At 37.7% G+C, this 17,705-nt stretch overlaps 1 protein-coding gene across 6 annotated transcripts in view; it reads left to right on the forward strand.

Moving 5' to 3' along the window:
- Positions 1–17,705, forward strand: part of SRPK2 (SRSF protein kinase 2) — a 142,123-nt gene that overhangs the window by 107,609 nt on the left and 16,809 nt on the right. For all 6 annotated transcript variants that reach the window (XM_017811413.1, XM_017811416.1, XM_017811417.1 and 3 more), the window contains 7 exons: positions 2,660–2,766; positions 6,236–6,401; positions 8,451–8,476; positions 9,911–10,157; positions 11,131–11,619; positions 15,359–15,459; positions 15,553–15,660. In XM_017811413.1, coding sequence (XP_017666902.1) covers positions 2,660–2,766; positions 6,236–6,401; positions 8,451–8,476; positions 9,911–10,157; positions 11,131–11,619; positions 15,359–15,459; positions 15,553–15,660 — 1,244 coding nt within the window. The remainder of the gene's footprint in view (positions 1–2,659; positions 2,767–6,235; positions 6,402–8,450; positions 8,477–9,910; positions 10,158–11,130; positions 11,620–15,358; positions 15,460–15,552; positions 15,661–17,705) is intronic.

Raw genomic sequence — 17,705 nt, forward strand, 5'->3', positions numbered from 1 at the left:
TATGTTTGTTTGCACTGGATATTTATTAGAGCCTTAATAAAGGTTCATTTGAGTGTAGCTTTTTTTAAGTAAAGATCAGATAATCACATAATGGAACAAGAATTTGGAGAGACAAGTGACACAATAAAGAAAGAAATATTCCCACACCATCAGACATTATAATGATTGTTATAAATGTATCTCCAAAGAATATACAGCATTAATTAAATGCCATGGCACCTAAATGCTCCCAATCCAGAAGCAGCTGAAATACCTCCTGAAGTCTTTTGTGTTGGTACTAGAGCCTCATTTCATTTAGCTTAACTAGCCTTTAATCCTCACCTAAATGCTGTAGTAATGTGTGTTTGTAGATAGATAGTTACAGGTAGGATTTGAGTCAAGAAGGAACAGCTCTCAGTACTTAAGCCTGTCAGCTAGTTAATGTTATGTTTGCTCTCACTTTTGCTGCTTTGCTTCGTTTTCCCCTTTCAGACATCCCCCATACTGCTTTGAAGAGCATTCCACAAGAGGCATGTCCACTGGGGGGGTTTATTTTTGCTGGAGGACTTTTTGGACCTACTCACCTGTCAGGATGTTGGTGCTGTAGGAGGGTCCTAGGCTTGCAAGGCTAGTTTCCTAATAGTTAATGCATAGCTTTTCCCAGACTCTTGTTTGTGGACAGTCTGGCTTACAGCTAATGTTTTTGAGACCAGGATAGTAAATCAGACAACAGTCATATTTTTGCATGCCTGCTCCCAGCACTGAGCCTGCTCTGTGTCTTCTCCTCATTCCAGTTGTCTCTCCAGTACTGAGTGTGCCTTGACTTTGTCAGAGTCCTCCCAGCAAAATGTTGCAGTCTTTTTTTGGGTAGACATCACTTCTCTTTCTTGTGACCCTCGTTATTTTGTCTGCCTCTGCCATTACTCTTACATCTTACTTCTTGGTGCCCTCCTGTTTCAGTCATTCACTTCTCTGCAGCCCTTTTTCTTCTGGTTACTGGCAAGGCTTAACACTTCTGTAAGTGTGAGGAATGGCAGGAATGTGCACTGAAGAGTCTGCAGCAGCAGTGGTCTGAAGTACTGTGGGTGGATGTCCTAAATTTCATTTCTGAATGTTGCAGTGTCTTGCCTTTATGAAATCTGTGTTGCTGTAGCTTTGCAACTTGCCTGCGTGGGCTCAGTTAATAAGCCTTGCAGAGCTGATGTGCTTTGCTCATCCTTTATGAAGGCTGGGTGCTCTACTAGTGACTTCTGTTCATTGTGGGGTACAGAAACCAACACTGTTTCCTCTCCTGAATGAACAGAATTTTGTTATGTTCTAAGTAGACCTGATTGGTGTGATTGGGAAATGACTATTCAGTGTCTCCTCTAATACAGGAATTCAGGAACATGAAGCGAGATGAAGTTTAGCAGCAGTTTCGTTACAGTTCTTCACAAGGTGCTTTGACCAGTCTTTAGATCTTTTACCTTTGCTCTAATTTCAGTATAGGGAATGTGGATTTTAAAACTCGAGTCATCTTTATGTGTGTCAGTAGGTACTTGAGAAGAATGTAAATGATAAACTGACAAGGTAAGTCTCATTTTGACACAAGTTAAGACAATGACTCAAGATCATTGCCAAGACTCTAGTTAATAAAGCTTAGAGAAGTTAGGTGAGGTTTCTCCACTAACAGTGTAGTTCCATATGAATGGTCTCTGAGATAGTTCAGCTTAATTAATTGAGATTTTCCTGCAGTATACATCAATTAATTAATTTTCTGTTATTTGTATTACATTATTCTTTGCAAGGTTATACTATTGTATAGTTAAGATTTTAGCATCCTTTCTGATTTCCAGGGACATTAAGGTCATTCCCAGTTCATGCCTGAGGATTAATTCTGTATAGTCAAACTGTATAACTTCTTGTCAGAGTGTTGTGGTTGGTTAAAATTAAAATTAACTTTAATGTCTGAAGAGTTTCTCAATAGAAAGATAATCTACCCAGGTATGTAAGTGTAGAATCGCTTAACTTAGTAAGCCTTTGAACCACAGATTACAGGAAGTTCCTGCACCTTGTTTTTTTCCTAATAATCTTCCCTAACTGGCCTACTGTTGGCCTCTGTCAGTGGCCAGTAGTAAATGCTGGGTCACATTAAATGTTTTGGCGTTGTAGGTTGTAAGAGACCCATTCTCTTACTACTCTGGAATTTGTTGTCAAGTGGTTCTTAATTGAGCCTAATAGGGATTTTTAGTATGGTTCATTTTCTAAAACGCTGTTGCTGTGCGCTTTCGTTATTAAAACCTCCTATGCAGATAATTTAAAATTTATTAGAAACTAGAGATAATAGGCCGAATCAGTACTTTTAAGTGTTTCAAAGAGAACAAAAATTAATTAGTTACTTTTTACAGTTACTTATTTAATTGTTCATCCTGGTGCTGTTGTTAACATGTAGAAATAATGGATAAGATTTGTGTAATTAAAATGTTTTACTTTAATTTGTTCTGCAGTTGGGCACTGGTTTTGTATGTGTTTATATATAATTGAAATGAGGTACTGAAGCATATACCATGTTCTGCTCACTTTGGGGGGAACTGCTTTCCCTCTAAACCGGGTGATGATTGCTTTAGCCAGTACGCAAGCAAATGTCTGTGTTGATCTCATCAACAAGTTTATTTGGAAATTATCCTTAATTAAATCCCAGATGTCTGTATGGTCTTTGAAGTACTTGGACATCATCTTCTAAAATGGATAATCAAGTCCAACTATCAAGGCCTTCCTATCCGTTGTGTAAAAAGTATAATTCGACAGGTAAGATTTGTTAATAATCAGGTTTATTTAATAATTAGGTTTACTTCTGTAATTTAATTAGGTTTTGCCACCATTGTTAATAATTTGAAGGTTAGAATTATGATATTTGAACTGAACTCTTACCACTTAATATCTAAGATAAGATAATTTTATGGGTATTCTCAGGAGTTTGCAAGAGCATCTTTCTGGGTAGCCTGCACTTCCACATGCTGGTGGGTTTTCGGGGAGTTGTGTTGTGTTTTTTTAATCAAGGTTTTCCACAGATAAAGGAGTTTCCTGAGCCACTTTAGAAAATAAAAAGTTGAAGCAATGAGTCTTTCTTCATGGATGTAAGGATATTCCTGTTAAATTGCAGTTTTGGTTGATGTCATGCTTTTTAAATATATCATCAGAACTGTGGGAAATAATACATTATGATGATGAGAATGATGATGAAGAACAAAAATTGTCTCTTTCTGAAAAACAGATTATAAATGAAAAAAACCTGTTCTTTGAAAAATTACTGTCTGTCTGTGTTTAAGTTTTCATAGAGTCAGAGTTTTAAAAAGGTGAAACGCTTCAGAACATTTCACTAGGAAGTGTTCTTTCAAAATATGTTCTTTTGCTATGCTATGAAAATCAAGTTGCTGAGAGATGATTGTAAGGAGAAATAGTGTTTCAGCAAGGAAAAAGCATATGTCATAGAGTCATCTAGGTTGGAAAAGACTTGAAGATCATCGATTCCAACTGTTAACCCAGCACTGCCAAGTCCCCAAAGGCCACATCTACACATCTTTTAAATACCTCCAAGAATTGCTGGGCAGCCTGTTCCAATGCTTGACAACCCTTTCAGTGAAGAAATTTTTCCTGATATCTAATTTGAACTTCCTCTTGCTCAAATCAAGGACATTTTCTCTAGTCTTATTGCTTGTTACCTGGGAGAAGAGACTGACCCTCACCTAGATGCAACCTCCTTTCAAGGAGTTACAGAGAGCAATAAAGTCCCCCCTTAGCCTCCTTTTTTTACAGTTTTCACCTCCTTCAACTGCTCTTCATCACACTTGTGCTCCAAACCTTTCATTAACTCCACTGCCCTTCTCTGGACACGCTTCAGCACTTCAGTGCCTTTCTTGTAGTGAGGGGCCCAGAACTGGATCCAGGAGTTCAGGTGTGGTCTCACCAGTGCCAAGTACAGAGGGACAATCACTGCTCTGGTCCAGCTGGTCACACTACTGCTGATACAGGCCAGGATGCCACTGGCCATCTTGGACACGCTGCTGGCTCATGTTCAGCCGTCTGTCGACCAGCATCCCCAGGTCCTTTCCCTCTGGGCAGCTTTCCAGCCACTCTGCCCCCAGCCTGTAGCACTGCAGGAGGTGGTTGTGACTGAAGTGCAGGACCCAGCACTTGGCCTTGTTGAACCTCACTCAACTGGCCTCGGCCCATTGATCCAGCCTGTCCAGATCCTTCTGCAGAGCCTTCCTGCCCTCCAGCAGATCAGCATGCTCTCCCAGCTTGGTGTCATCTGCGGTCTGACTGAGGGTGCACTCAATCCCCTCATACAGGTCATTGATGAAGATATTAAACAGGACCATCCCAACACACAACCCTGGGAAACACCACTGGTGACCAGCCATCAGCTGGTCCATCACCACCACCACTCTGTGGGCCCATCCATCCATCCAGGGTTTTACCCAGGAAACAGTGCACCCCTCCAAGCCAATGAACCTGGTACCCTTTGGTGAATCCCATCTGGCCTCATAGACCTGTGTGTGTCTAAGGGGTGTAGCAGGTCACTGACCATTTCACCTTGGATTACAGGGGCTTTGTTCTGCTCCCTGTCCCTGTGTCCCAGCTGGGGGGGGCTGGGTCCCCAGAGAACAACTGATCCGACTATTGAAGGACAAGGGGAAGAAAGCATGAAGTACCTCAGCCTTTTCCTCATCCGATGTCACTGTGTTTTCTCCCTGCATCCCAGAAAGGATGGAGATTCTCCTTAGCCCTCCTTTGTGAGCTTAAATGCTTAAATCTGCTGTAGGATGGGCCAGGGTCAGAGAGGAGTCCAAAAAGGGTGACATCCTGGTATGTATCCCCTACAGGCCGCCAATTTCAGAAGTGGATGATAAGCATCTTCAGACAACTGGAATAAACTAGTTCTTTTGGGCTACTTTTAACCACCCTGATGTCTGTTCTGTGGGGTACATGCACTCAAGGAAGTTTCTGGAGTGCGTAGAGGACAACTTTGTAGCATGGGGTGAGCTGCGTATCAGCAGGGAAACAAGCTGGAGATGCATCTTGCTGGACTGGTTATGAATAAGAACAAACAAGTTGAAAATGTGAAGACTGGATGCCAAGCTTGGCGTGAGGGGTTGTGGCAGACAAGCTGAATGTGAGTCAGTGGTGGGCTCCTGTGATGGCCAGAGCTAACCATGTAGTAGGCCAAATTAGCAGGATTGTAGGCGGCAGAATAAGGAATCTGTTTCAGTTCTTTAGGACTCAGTACAGTTTTGGGTTCAAAGTGTAAGACATTGGCCTAATGAAGTGAGTTTATTGAAAGGCAACGAAGAGGGCGAGCAGCATATGATGAATGAAAGGTGTTGGGAGAACTGGTTTGGTTGGTTTTAAGAAGAAAAGGCTGATAAAGGGGGAAGCTTTTCATCTCTTCAGCACAGATAGAGAAAATGGAGCCAGACTTCTCTTGTCAATACACAGAGATAAGACAAGAAGCAGTGTTTATGAGTTACAAAAAGAGAAATTCTGATTACATAGTAGGAAGAAATTCTTTGTAGTGAGGGTAGTCAGGCATTAGAACAGGCTGTCTACAATGTTATGCTGTCTGCATTTTGGGAGGTACTTGGAAATGAACTGGATAAAGACTGAGCAAGCTGGTCTGATTTTGAGGTTAAATACAATTTTGAAGCTGTATGGCTTAAATGGTGAGGGTTTGAATCACACAGTCTTCCAACTTGAATTGCTCTGTGAATGTAAGAAAAGGTAAAAGTTACAAGTAATTCAATCACTTCATACCTGAGAAAAGAGGAACAGCTTACTCCTGGGAGATTAAAAAGCTTCAATTTTTGTGAGACTGGAATTAACAGTTTGGACTAGTGAGAGTGGCATTGTCTGGTAAGACTTCCAGGTCAGTAAGGATAATCTAGATACTTATTCTTTCTTCTACTTGGACAAAATGTGTGCCGTGCACGTTCTGAAAACTGATTTATGAAAGTTGAATATGAAACAATTCAGTTATTGCACTGGTGTTACTGTGCCTCAAACAATTTTGTTTCAGGAAGTTCTATAATTCTATGGTACAATGGAAAATTATGTTTTTACACTGTGATCTGGAAATATCTTTTTTCCAATTTTTGAGTACTTTTGAGCATTGGGATAAAACTAGCTTTATTTTAAAATGCAGGTAAGAGTTGAGTTTCTTAATAAGAAATTTAATTGCAGTTTCAAGCAGGTTTTTTAAAAATGCTTTTGTAATTAGGTACTTCAAGGTCTAGATTACCTCCACAGCAAGTGCAAGATCATTCATACGGATATAAAGCCAGAAAATATTTTGATGTGCGTGGATGATGCCTACGTGCGTAGAATGGCTGCTGAGGCTACAGAGTGGCAGAAAGCTGGTGCTCCTCCCCCCTCTGGCTCAGCAGGTAAGACAGTGTATTTAAATGGAGTGTGGTAAAGTTCCATCAGTATATTACTGCTAACAGTATTTTCTTCAGTGAAAAATCAACATTTTTAAGTAATGGCGTGAGAAAAATGAATGTCTGGTTAATTCTTTTTCCTGCTCTGGAAACCATCAGAGAAATACTTTCTTCCTGGTTTTGCACATTCAAGTTCTCTGGGTCCCCAGATACAGAAAAAGATTTATTGGTATAAACTTACTCTCATCCCACCCCACACGCTTTAATGCCTGGATTTTAGTCATACTGGAAGCTTGCATCTCTAATATTGACAATAATTAATAATCTTATCTAAATTATGTCTAATTCCATTACAAGTTCATCAGTGTCCTTGTTGAAATTATCTGCCTTCTTGTCAGTTATAACTGATTCTCAAGAGGCAATAAAAAATTTTAGATTTGTAGTTTTTCACCCTTGAAAATGGAATGTATTGTACCTAACCGAACTCGAGATACACCCTTCTTCCTAGGGGTGTAAAACGTTCCATGCTGAACTTGCCAAGAGTTTGGGTAGGAACTGTACATTATGTTTAGCTAGGAGAAACCAAGGTGAAGAGGTTCACAGCAATCAGTGAAGATTAACACGGAGGAAATGTGGCTTTTCTGGTGATCTTTGGTACTATGGTTGCTATTAATTTGCCAGTTGAGCACATCAGTTTTAGGCAGTGGAGAAATTTATTACCTATATAATATTGTCAGAAAATATATCACAGATTAAAATCTCTGAGTTATAATAAAAATGCCTGCTGTATCAGGGACAAATACAGTGGTCAGAATGTGTTTCACGGCATTATACATTTTTAGATGTAAAAATCTTATAACTTGTGAGTACATTGTATTGAATGTTACATAATGTGTAATCACATAGCTAAAGATTATGTGTTATTTGTGTGGGAAGTAGCTTGATTTTGTTCATGCAGCCTTTATATTTCTTGCTGACATTAAAATAAATAGTACTTTAAGGAATATACTGATGGGGTTCTTACCACACTTTGTTCTTATAAAATTGTAATTAAATATATGGCTTTCCACACAGGAGCTGAAGATGTGTTTTCTTGACAGCATTTCCAAGAAGAGGTTCTGCATAATTTCTCTTTTTATAGCAGTGATAGTGCTCAGGTTTAAGAATATTTTTGAAAACCTTGCCCTTTCAGGGGCACACAAGCAGGTTTTTCCCTGAACTTACTCAGGATCTGAACCTATAAAATAACTCTGTCTCTGTGTTTTATTTTGCGTTTGTTAATTGCCATATGCCTGTTGCCTGAAGAAGTTCATGAGAGGTTCTTCTGCCCTGTTTACTTCCTCTTTCTCACTTCCACTTTGATTCTGTCTCCCATATTAGGTTATTTCTACTGGTTTTGGTTATTGGTGGGAGGGTTTATGTGGCTTGCATTGCTGTTTTCACAGTCAGTATTGTAATCTCATCAGACCTAGTCACTGATAGGATCCTTCTCAGAGGTGCTTAGGAAGAGGCCCTGCTGGAGGTGCTTTTTCTGTGACATTGTACTTTTTGCCTTAGGCACTTCTTCTTGCCTCCAGCCCTAGCAGTCAAACTGCCATGTTTCAGAATAAAGGAAACATGAATATTTGGCTTTTCTGTTGAATACACCACAGTTGTATCTTTGCTGATATTCCCTGAACTGTTTAAATGTGTCTATACCTGCTCAGTCAGCTGACTACATACATTTAATCTGTGACAACTCTGCAGTCATTTGATGTTTTCTGTCCATTCTTTACAGATTCAGACTTTCCTTTCTGACTTTCATAAACTCTCCACCAACCACAACACATTAAACACAAATTGCTGCCAGCTCCTTCCAGTTCCAGGTGCTCTAGTGGAGACATCAAATGCTTTCAGGCAACACTTGTAAAGAGTAAAAAATCTAACTAACAAAAAAATCACTGCCTTACTTAGTTAAGAATATTTTTACATGATTTCTACTACTTTTTGCTTTCATTAAAGAGTTGTTTTTGTAAAAATATATCTTTATTTTATTTATATTTTTTTTCTTTTTAGTGAGTACAGCTCCACAACAAAAGCCTGTAAGTATTGTTATATAATTCACATTAACTATCTTATTTTCTGTGTGTCTGCGGGTATTAATAGCTCTTAGACTGTTAGTAGTCTCTACCTTTTTTAAAGGCTGCCTTTGAATAAAGCTTTTATCTTTCAAAGAACATTTTTCTTTTCATGTCTTTGGCCTTACCAGTTTTAAGCACAGTATTTCTCTGATGGAAACTCTCACAGACATGCAGTTCTATAGCTGTGTCAAAGGAAGTTAAGCATTGCTGTTTTCATCTCTTGAGGAATAATCCATTCGTTCAAATCCTGACAAAAATGGGTGCATGCACTAAATATTATGCATTACAGATAGCTTCAGGGCATCAAGGCCTTAATCATCAGGGCCTTAAAAGAGAGGGAGTTTTATGAGGTTTGAAAGATCTTTTTGCCATATGCATATAGCAAATAACTAATGGTAATACAGCTGTTTAGAAATATTTATGGTCAAACCTGCTTTCTGTGTATACAGAACATACATAATTTCAGTGGACATACAACATGGATGAAAATTAACAGAACCGTCAAATTAATTGTCTTGTTTTGACTATCCCATGGCTTCTTTTGAAGATAACAGGATCTACAGATAAATCTTTGAGGAAATAATTATATGAGCATTTCTTGCTGTGATATCTTAACAGTGAATGAAAACTGGATAGATCTCATTTGTCAAATAGTAAAAATAGAAGTCACAATTAAGTTAAAATGTAAGAAAGTGTTTCAGTTCTAGCTCAGATGTGCTAATTTTTCATTTCCTTGTTGTTGTACCTGAGTTTTTCAATCCTTATGTTATATAAAATGTGAAACTTCAGAATGGCCATCTGTTGTTTGTGACTCATATGTTTGGGGCCAGAAGGGAATAATAAAAATGCTTTCCTTTCACAGGGAAATAGCTGAACAACACAGGATTTGTTTAAAATTTTTCACTGTTTTCAGTCTCTTTAGCTTTCATGTGCCTTTTTTCTCAGCATTCTTTTGCTGGTCATTACCTACATTGTACAGAGAGAGAAGTTATGTATTAAATTTATATGCAAGTAACTAATATGATGGCAGATTATCTTCCACATACAGTATCGTATCTTAATCTAGATCAACATTTAAGATTATTATGCCTATTTGAGGTTATAGGATCATAGGAATTTTACTATGGCATCTTAGATGTATTTTGCTCATGTAGCTAATAAACAACCATGTAAAAACATGATTAATTATGTAAAATTTTGGTGGCTTTTTGCCTCATATAACCCTAATCATTCCTGATTTGAAGTAAAATGGAAAAAGTGGTATAATTACTAAATTAATTGTCATCTAGTATTTTCAAAAAAAAAAATCATGCTGCAGTAATCATACTGCAAGTGAGTTTGGTTTGAGATGCCTTGAGAATAATTGATAAGATTTTTTTTTTATTAATATTTAAGGTTGGAAAAATATCCAAAAACAAAAAGAAAAAGCTGAAGAAAAAACAGAAGAGACAAGCTGAGCTGCTAGAAAAACGCCTGCAGGAAATAGAAGAACTAGAGCGGGAAGCGGAAAGGAAAAAAATTGAAGAAAATGTAACCTCAGCTGTACCATCAAATGAACAAGAAGATGAGTACCACCCAGAGGTGAAACTAAAAACAGCTGATATAGAAGAGGTAGTCGATGAAGAACCTGGAAATGATGATGGTTAGTATTACCTGCTTTTATTGACCCTGAGTTTTACTGTTTCAGGCTGGAAAGTAGTTGTGCAGTGTTGCATCTGGTGCTAAGAACAAAATTTTCAAACTGTCTTAGATCATTGTTTAATTTTCTCCTGTAGGTAAAATTGTAACTACAAAGCCTAAAAAGATAAAGAAAAATCAGATTTTCTGTAGAAGTGAAGAAAACCATCAATAGCAGTCTGTAGCTATCAAATACCACAAAAGAACACGTAGAAAATTTGACAGAACAGTCAGTTGTCATACCCCATTGAATGGAATAACTGCATATCCTGGTGAGGGAGAAGAAAAATAGGACGCATTGTGTTCTATAACATTAATGTAGTAGTTGGAATCATTGTTGCTTTCCCCTTTTCTTCTTGCATTGTTTATTTGAATGATCTACGAGGTAGTAATGATTGCAGCTTCTTAACTAACATTTTTGAGATGTCTTGTTAAAACTCCTATTTAGTCATGGTGAGCTGGACCATAATTGTTACAGTCCAACTCCATTCTGGCTTCCCTCATTTTTTTGTCAGCTCTTCAGTCCTGATGAAGATTTAACTACTGAGGTTGTAGTTCAGTTTGGTCTCGTTTTGTTCTTCTCTTACTGAGAATTTTCCTACTTCTCTGATGAATCCATGATTGACACAAGTTGAGTTGTAGATTTATAGAGCTTGCTTTCAAGGTCTCATACATTTCCCTTCATAACGTTATTCTTTTCTGAATTGTTTCCTCCTGAGCGACTTTCCATTCTCAATTTTTCCAACAGCTTTATTAGTTCTTTCTTTTGTCTTTAATTTAGATTTTAAGGTCTTTGTGTGTTTCACTGATATTCAGTGTTTCTTTGTATGATATGTCATAAGTCAAGTAGTTACTGAAGAGTTAAAAATGGTGAATGCCTGATTTCAATCTGGTTTATTGATGTATGATCTAATGTGTTGCTCACTGAAATTTTTCAGGTGAAGCAGAAGATCAGGATGAAAAAGAAGACACAGAGAAGGAAAACACTGAAAAGGATGACGACGTTGAGCAGGATCTTGTCAACACTGACTCTACAGACCCTAAGTGGATAGAATCCCCCAAAACAAATGGCCATATTGTGAACGGCCCATTCCTATTGGAACAACAGATTGAAGATGAAGATGAGGAAGAGGAAGAATGTCCAAATCCAGAGGAGTATAATCTTGATGAGCCAAATGCAAAAAGTGATTACTCTTACAGCAGCTCCTACGAACAGTTTAATGGTGAATTGCCAAATGGACGTCATAAAATACCAGAATCACAGTTCTCTGAATTTTCAGCTTCAGTGTTCTCTGGGGCTCTAGAGTCTGTAGCTTGTGGTTCTGCTGTTTCTGAAGGATCAACTGTAACAGAAAGAGAGGAGAGCAGCCCATCTCATGACAGGAGCAGAACAGTTTCAGCTTCAAGCACGGGGGATTTGCCAAAAAGTAAGTGTTTCTCCAGGTGACTTCTATCTAGTAGCATGAGTATGTTACATTACATTAAACAGTCAGATAAGTGGAATACAAAGACAGTGGTTAGGTTAAGAAAAAACTGTTAAAGTAAACTGGATGATTTTTCTTGCAGAACTGTGATTTATGGTTTTTCTCTCCTCTAGAACTTGTTTTTAAATGTAGATAGATTATTATAGATAAAATATTTGCATTGACAAGTCAGTCTATACAGGAAAGAGAGAACGAAATTGATAGTTGCCAGTAAGCATCATTCCCATAGTTTAAAGGTAGCAGGTGACATAAGATCATGTAACCTGACTTGCTTTTATAACAAGTCAGTAATATACCGTCTGTTAAGCCCAGTAACCCTTATGTTTGGCTTAAAACATATTTTTCAAAGAAATACCTGCTTTTGATTTGGACAGATGAAATTATAAACAATCTAGTGTGGCTGAAGTGTGTTCCACTGCTTGGTACTCTGACTTGTTTCAGAAGAGTTGTAGCAAGTTTGAATTTGTCTGGCTGCAGCTTCTATCTGTTACTTCTTGTCAGATCTTTTCTCAGTCATATTGAAAAATTCTGTAATATGCTGTGTTTTCATTCATTAGTGGTTCTTTCTGTGTCAAATAGTTCCTCTCTTAACCTTTTAAAACTCATCAGGGCATGTTGCCAACCATCAACTCACTATGACTTTTCTGTATTCAGCCTCTGTTTGGACATCTAAATTCTGGCCATCAGAACTGCTCCGATCCAAAACTTTTGCCTGTAAATCCTGTTTATTTGAAGACATGGAAGGTGAAATCTCTGTGTCATTTTAAAGAGCTGGATTTTTGCCATTGAATTAAATAGCTTCAGGGTATTACACATAGGTCTTATTTATAGCGCCCGTGGCTAAATCATAAATGTATGGGTTTCAACTTTAATAAAGAAAATATTGAGAGACTAAATCTGTAAGCGGATAGAAGAAAATGAGAGAGCTTAGGGAGAAGATCACCAAGCCTGCCATTAGCATTGTCACAGATGAAGTTACTAAGTTTAAATAGAACCGTGTTGAAAAATGCAGCCAAGTGTATTTCTTGGTTTAAGACTTTATGAGAGCAGTTCACACAGTTTATTACAGAGTCAGACAGATAAGGTAAGAAATGTGAAATAAAATACAACTGAACAGAGCTGTATTTCTGGAAGATGCTAAGATCCTGGAAAATGAGGCTTCCAGTCCATCTCCTTACACTCTGAAGTCCCTGGAACAATATACAGGAGATTCCTGAATGCCTGGTAGTTTCTTCATTTGTTCTGCTAGCTGTATATAGGCAGAAAGACTCTACTGCTGTTTTCCTGGGGTGATGTGTAAAATCCTCATACCTCCAGGGAGTAAAGCCAGTTTTGTCATCATGGAAGCAGCTTATCTCCATAGCTGGAGAAACAAACCTACTTTATTCTTCCTTGATGTTATCTCACCAGTTCACACACCTTTCATGCAAAGAAAGAGTAAAGACAGTAAATTCAGTGATAGCTCACTTCTACAGAAAGAGGAAAAGCTGAATGTTATGAATATTAGTGATACCAATAATAATAAACAGTAATAAAGCATATGAAGGTATTTAGAAAGAAGCAGCATACAAGAGTTGCAGGCTATTCAGTATTTTTAAATGGTGCTACTTTTTCACATTTAGTGCCCTTTTCTTGTACTGAAGTAGACTTAATTAATGTCTAGGCATTGCTATACATTAGTAAGTGACATGGTCTCATTTTTTTGGGGTACTTGTCTCATTCGGTGCACAGACCAAGTTATGTTCAGTGGGTGAGCAGTTTTTATCTTTTTAAAGTTTTCACTGCATGGCCAAATGCCCTGAAGATAGATCTGTAATTTCCTCATTACTCTCCTCCTCCTTCCAGTGTTTGAATGTTTACTAAGTAAGTACACTATCATGCTGAGACTGTGAGAATTAAGGTGATATTTCTTAGGTTTTACAGAATTAGGACACAGAAGTGCTCACTTATTTTGTGCTTAGTTTAAGCTTCTTTGAATACTTTTTTGCAAATACTTACTAAAAGGTATATTCCTTCTGACTTCACTTTCAGTTGTGAATGATCTGTTTGTCAAATTCAGGATCCAAGAATTCATCTCTCAGAAGATACAGGACATAAACATCATATGTTCCTAAGAAAAACACAAAAGTATAGGCACTTGCCTATTGCCTGCTCTGTTAGAAGAAAGTTGAAGAAAGCTGTTTTCTAATGCCATATTCAGATGTTCTACTCATGAGGCTTTTTTCCCCCCTTTCCACGTTATTTACTGCAGTCCTTCACCTTCAACAAGATGTGTGGGAAGGATTTATTTAGCACTGTCTTTATTATTTTTTCTTTTTTTTTTTTGCAAAGACTACTGAACTGAGAAAGGTCCTGTTATTTCTTGACTAATGCATGTGATTGTGTTAAAAAAAATTAGACTGCACTATGCAGCATTCTTGTAAGGGAAGACTTTAATATTAAGCTCACTGGTCTTACAAGTTCCTTTTCAGTATTTTACTTCTGTGCCCTATGCTGGTGCTTTTTATAAACTCGAGTCTGGGACTCCATTCCAGCTTTTTTAGAGGACTGTTTGTTGAGGTCATTACCCCTTCTGTCTTCTGCAATGTAGTCCTGTATTTTCATTCCTTCTCTCCCCCAGGGGACCCTGCCACTTTCTTTTCTGGTTGGCCAGTATTCAGTGCTCTGATGACCAGTTCAGGCTTCCTGTGCCAGCAGTTGAAGATCCTCACCTGATTTCAGTCACTCCTGACTCCCCATTAGGACATCCAGTGGTTTTTCTCATTGTCTTGTGTATTTTCCTTGTCGAATTCTTACACCAATTTAACAGATCATTAGAATCACAAGTGCTTTTTGGATCTAGTACCTCTTTCTTATCTTACCATTGATTTCCAATTGAGTCTTTGTAGCTCAGGGACAAGGAAACTGAGATCAGCTCTCTGCTGCTCTGTGGTTTGTGATACCTGGTTCTGTCTTCCACAGTCAAGTCATCTGCTTTCTTTCCAATGCAGTTTAGGAACTAGCAGGTGGTGTGTCAAAACAAAGAGAAGCAGCACCTCCACTGATCTGTGTAGAGGTTGTCAGTGTCCCAGGAGCCAAGATTAATTCTATTGAAGTTCTGCCTTTTCAGTCTGGATCATACTCAATGCAGATAGAACCTTCAGAGAACTTTGATTCACTGCTGAGTTAATTGTGAAAAGGGTGACAGTCCCCAGGCTCTCAAATCAGCCAGGTTTTGGTGGGTCTTTTCCCCATGAGGCAGATTAAAAAAAAAAAAAGAAAAAATCGAGCCAAATTTTATTTACCTTAGCCAGGCATGGAAGTGCAGGGTTTATTTTCTTAACCAAACTGTTCCAAGAACATATCTTTTCATGTGGAGTTCTTGGAGTCTGAGTTTTAACATTTTCCGTCTGAATTCTGTCTGAATATGCACTGGTTTTGCTTAGAAGCTACTCTGGATATTCTAATAATAGTTGTTTGGCAGTTAAAGAATGCAAAAAATGTGCACTTGAAGTGTATAAGGATGTTTAGAAATCAAGGTAAGAAATCCTATTTATTTTGCTTTAATTTCTTGGAACATTCAGCAAATTATTTTGATGTCTCAGTGTATGAGAACACTGGATGAAATGTCAAGGCAAAACTGCTTAGAGATAATGAACTGTACACTCAAAATATTAACTATTCTGCATTTTGCTTGTGTTAGCAAAAACTCGTGCTGCTGACTTACTGGTGAATCCACTGGACCCAAGAAATGCAGATAAAATTAGAGTTAAAATTGCTGACCTGGGAAATGCCTGCTGGGTGGTAAGTGTAACTACATCCCTTTTGCTGTTCCCTGTTTAGAACAGCTCTTTTTGTTGTCCTTTTTTTCCATTAATGTGGTTCTTTCTGTTTTAGCACAAACACTTCACAGAAGACATCCAGACAAGACAATATAGATCCATAGAGGTTTTAATAGGAGCAGGTTACAGTACACCTGCTGATATCTGGAGTACAGCATGTATGGTAAGAACAATGCAATGTGTATTTTACGAGAGTAAACCTCCTAAAAACTGGTTTATTTAGTGAGGAAATCTGATGGGGATGCTTTTGACATTTTGACACAAATACATTTTCATGAATTATGTTGTATCAGGTAGCTACTGATGATTTCTTCCCTTTATCTCAATTTCTCAAGCCTTCTTAATCAAAAGGAAGTATTTTGGAGAACATTTCTAATTTCCGTGTGATGCATTTTAAACTGGTAGTCAAAAACATGCAAGTTTAGAGGGAAATATATGTGTATTTTAAATGACAAAATGTAACTGAAATAGTACAACTGCATATTTCCTTCCAGTCTTAGAATCTGTGCTACTGTTTGCTGTGTTTACATTCTTTTCTCTTGTGTAAAGTAGCAAAACAGTGAAATACTTTAAATTCTTGCCAAGTGTAGTGAAAACATGGATCAGATCAGGCTTGCGAGTCACAGCTTCAAATTCTAAACTTTGAAGAGAAGGAATTTAGTTTATTAGTGTAAAATATGTGGTAACATTCTGTAGAATTAGTTTTAATATGGGAACTGAAATGACAGATTTTTAAAAATCTTTAGAGGGCAGAAAAAGTGAAAACTTAATCTTGCAGCTTTTTGAAACACTCTTGTTTGTAGTATCTCTTTGAGGACAAACAAGCTACGTGCATCTTCTCGTTAAAGCTAGTGTGTATTTCCAAAAAAATGCATTAAAAATACCTTTGTCTATTTTAAAAGTGAAAACTTAATCAGATCTTTATATTTTACAAATACGTGTCTGAAAAGAGTAAGAGTGTGAGGAGGAGGAGAAGGCTCAAATACTAGACACAGTTTGCAGGCGTGGGTGATGAGAAGAATTGCACAGCTCAGAGAGAGAGAGGAGGAGGAGGATTGAAAGGAACATAAAATCCTACATATTATAAACTCAGCAGGCCATGTGTTGGAAGTAACTAACCCGTAAGTGAAATTAAAGTATGTTTTCTCTGGACTTGAATACTAGCTTTTGCTCTAGTATACAGAAAAAAAGATCCATTTCCAAATTTACTCTTCCATTTGGGGACAAAATGTACAAGTTTTCTATTACATTGAAAACAAAGCATAGAAAATATTCCACAGTTTTTTTCCTTTATGATTCTTCTCTTAACTAACTACCAAATCATTATAGAGTCTTCCTATTACCTGATATTTTGTAAACCTCAGTTAACTTGATACCTTTTATGGTATTATACCCTATATTCATGTTTCTTTAGGATTGTACCTGCCCTTGCTAATTTTATGTACAGTCTTGTAGCTAAAGACATATAAAGAAGGCTGAAATATGTCTAGGATTGTGTCTAAAGGTAGTGGGTACTTAATAGCAATGTCGTACCTGAGGAATAAAATATTCTTAAAATACCTGGGATTGCCCAGCCTCTTACACTTTCTCTTCCATGTTATATAAGCATTACTGCTTTCTTCAAACTCAGGGAAAAAAGCCTAAAGCATCATTGCCCCTGGAGGTATCTTAAGTCAGATTCACAATTACATATGAAATATTTTAATCAGGAAATTACCTATTTCTGTTTTTGTGTTATGTAGGTTTTAGAGATAGCAGAGCATTTGAGACAGAAGTGCTTTAATTCTGTCTTCTACCATAGACTTTGGGTTTTTTCCCCTTAAAAAATGCAGTAGAAATTTTATACACTTAAAGCACTGACAGAGTTGTTGAATTCAGTTGTCATCATTGTATAGTTGTGTGAAAAACAGAGAGCAGGCTCTCAAGCTCACCCAAAAAATTCATCATTAGAAACCTCCCAGAATCTGCTTTCCTTCCTGTGTGGCTGAGAAAATGGGTCAGAGCACTGTGAACACTGATCCTGCATCAGATGGAAAACAGCTCTGAGGTAGGGATTGCCTTGAAGACCTTAATAGCTCTTTCTGCAGAGGACTTGTAACAGAGATTAACAGCCAGGGAAACATTCCTGATGTGGAACTGCAAACTCCCAAATAACTTTTTTAGGCTGTCTTTGGAAATTATGATTTTAATCTCCCCAATACCTAGAGC

The sequence above is a fragment of the Lepidothrix coronata genome, unplaced genomic scaffold, assembly GCF_001604755.1.
Source record: "Lepidothrix coronata isolate B3197 unplaced genomic scaffold, Lepidothrix_coronata-1.0 Scaffold32, whole genome shotgun sequence".
NCBI classification, from domain to species: domain Eukaryota; kingdom Metazoa; phylum Chordata; class Aves; order Passeriformes; family Pipridae; genus Lepidothrix; species Lepidothrix coronata.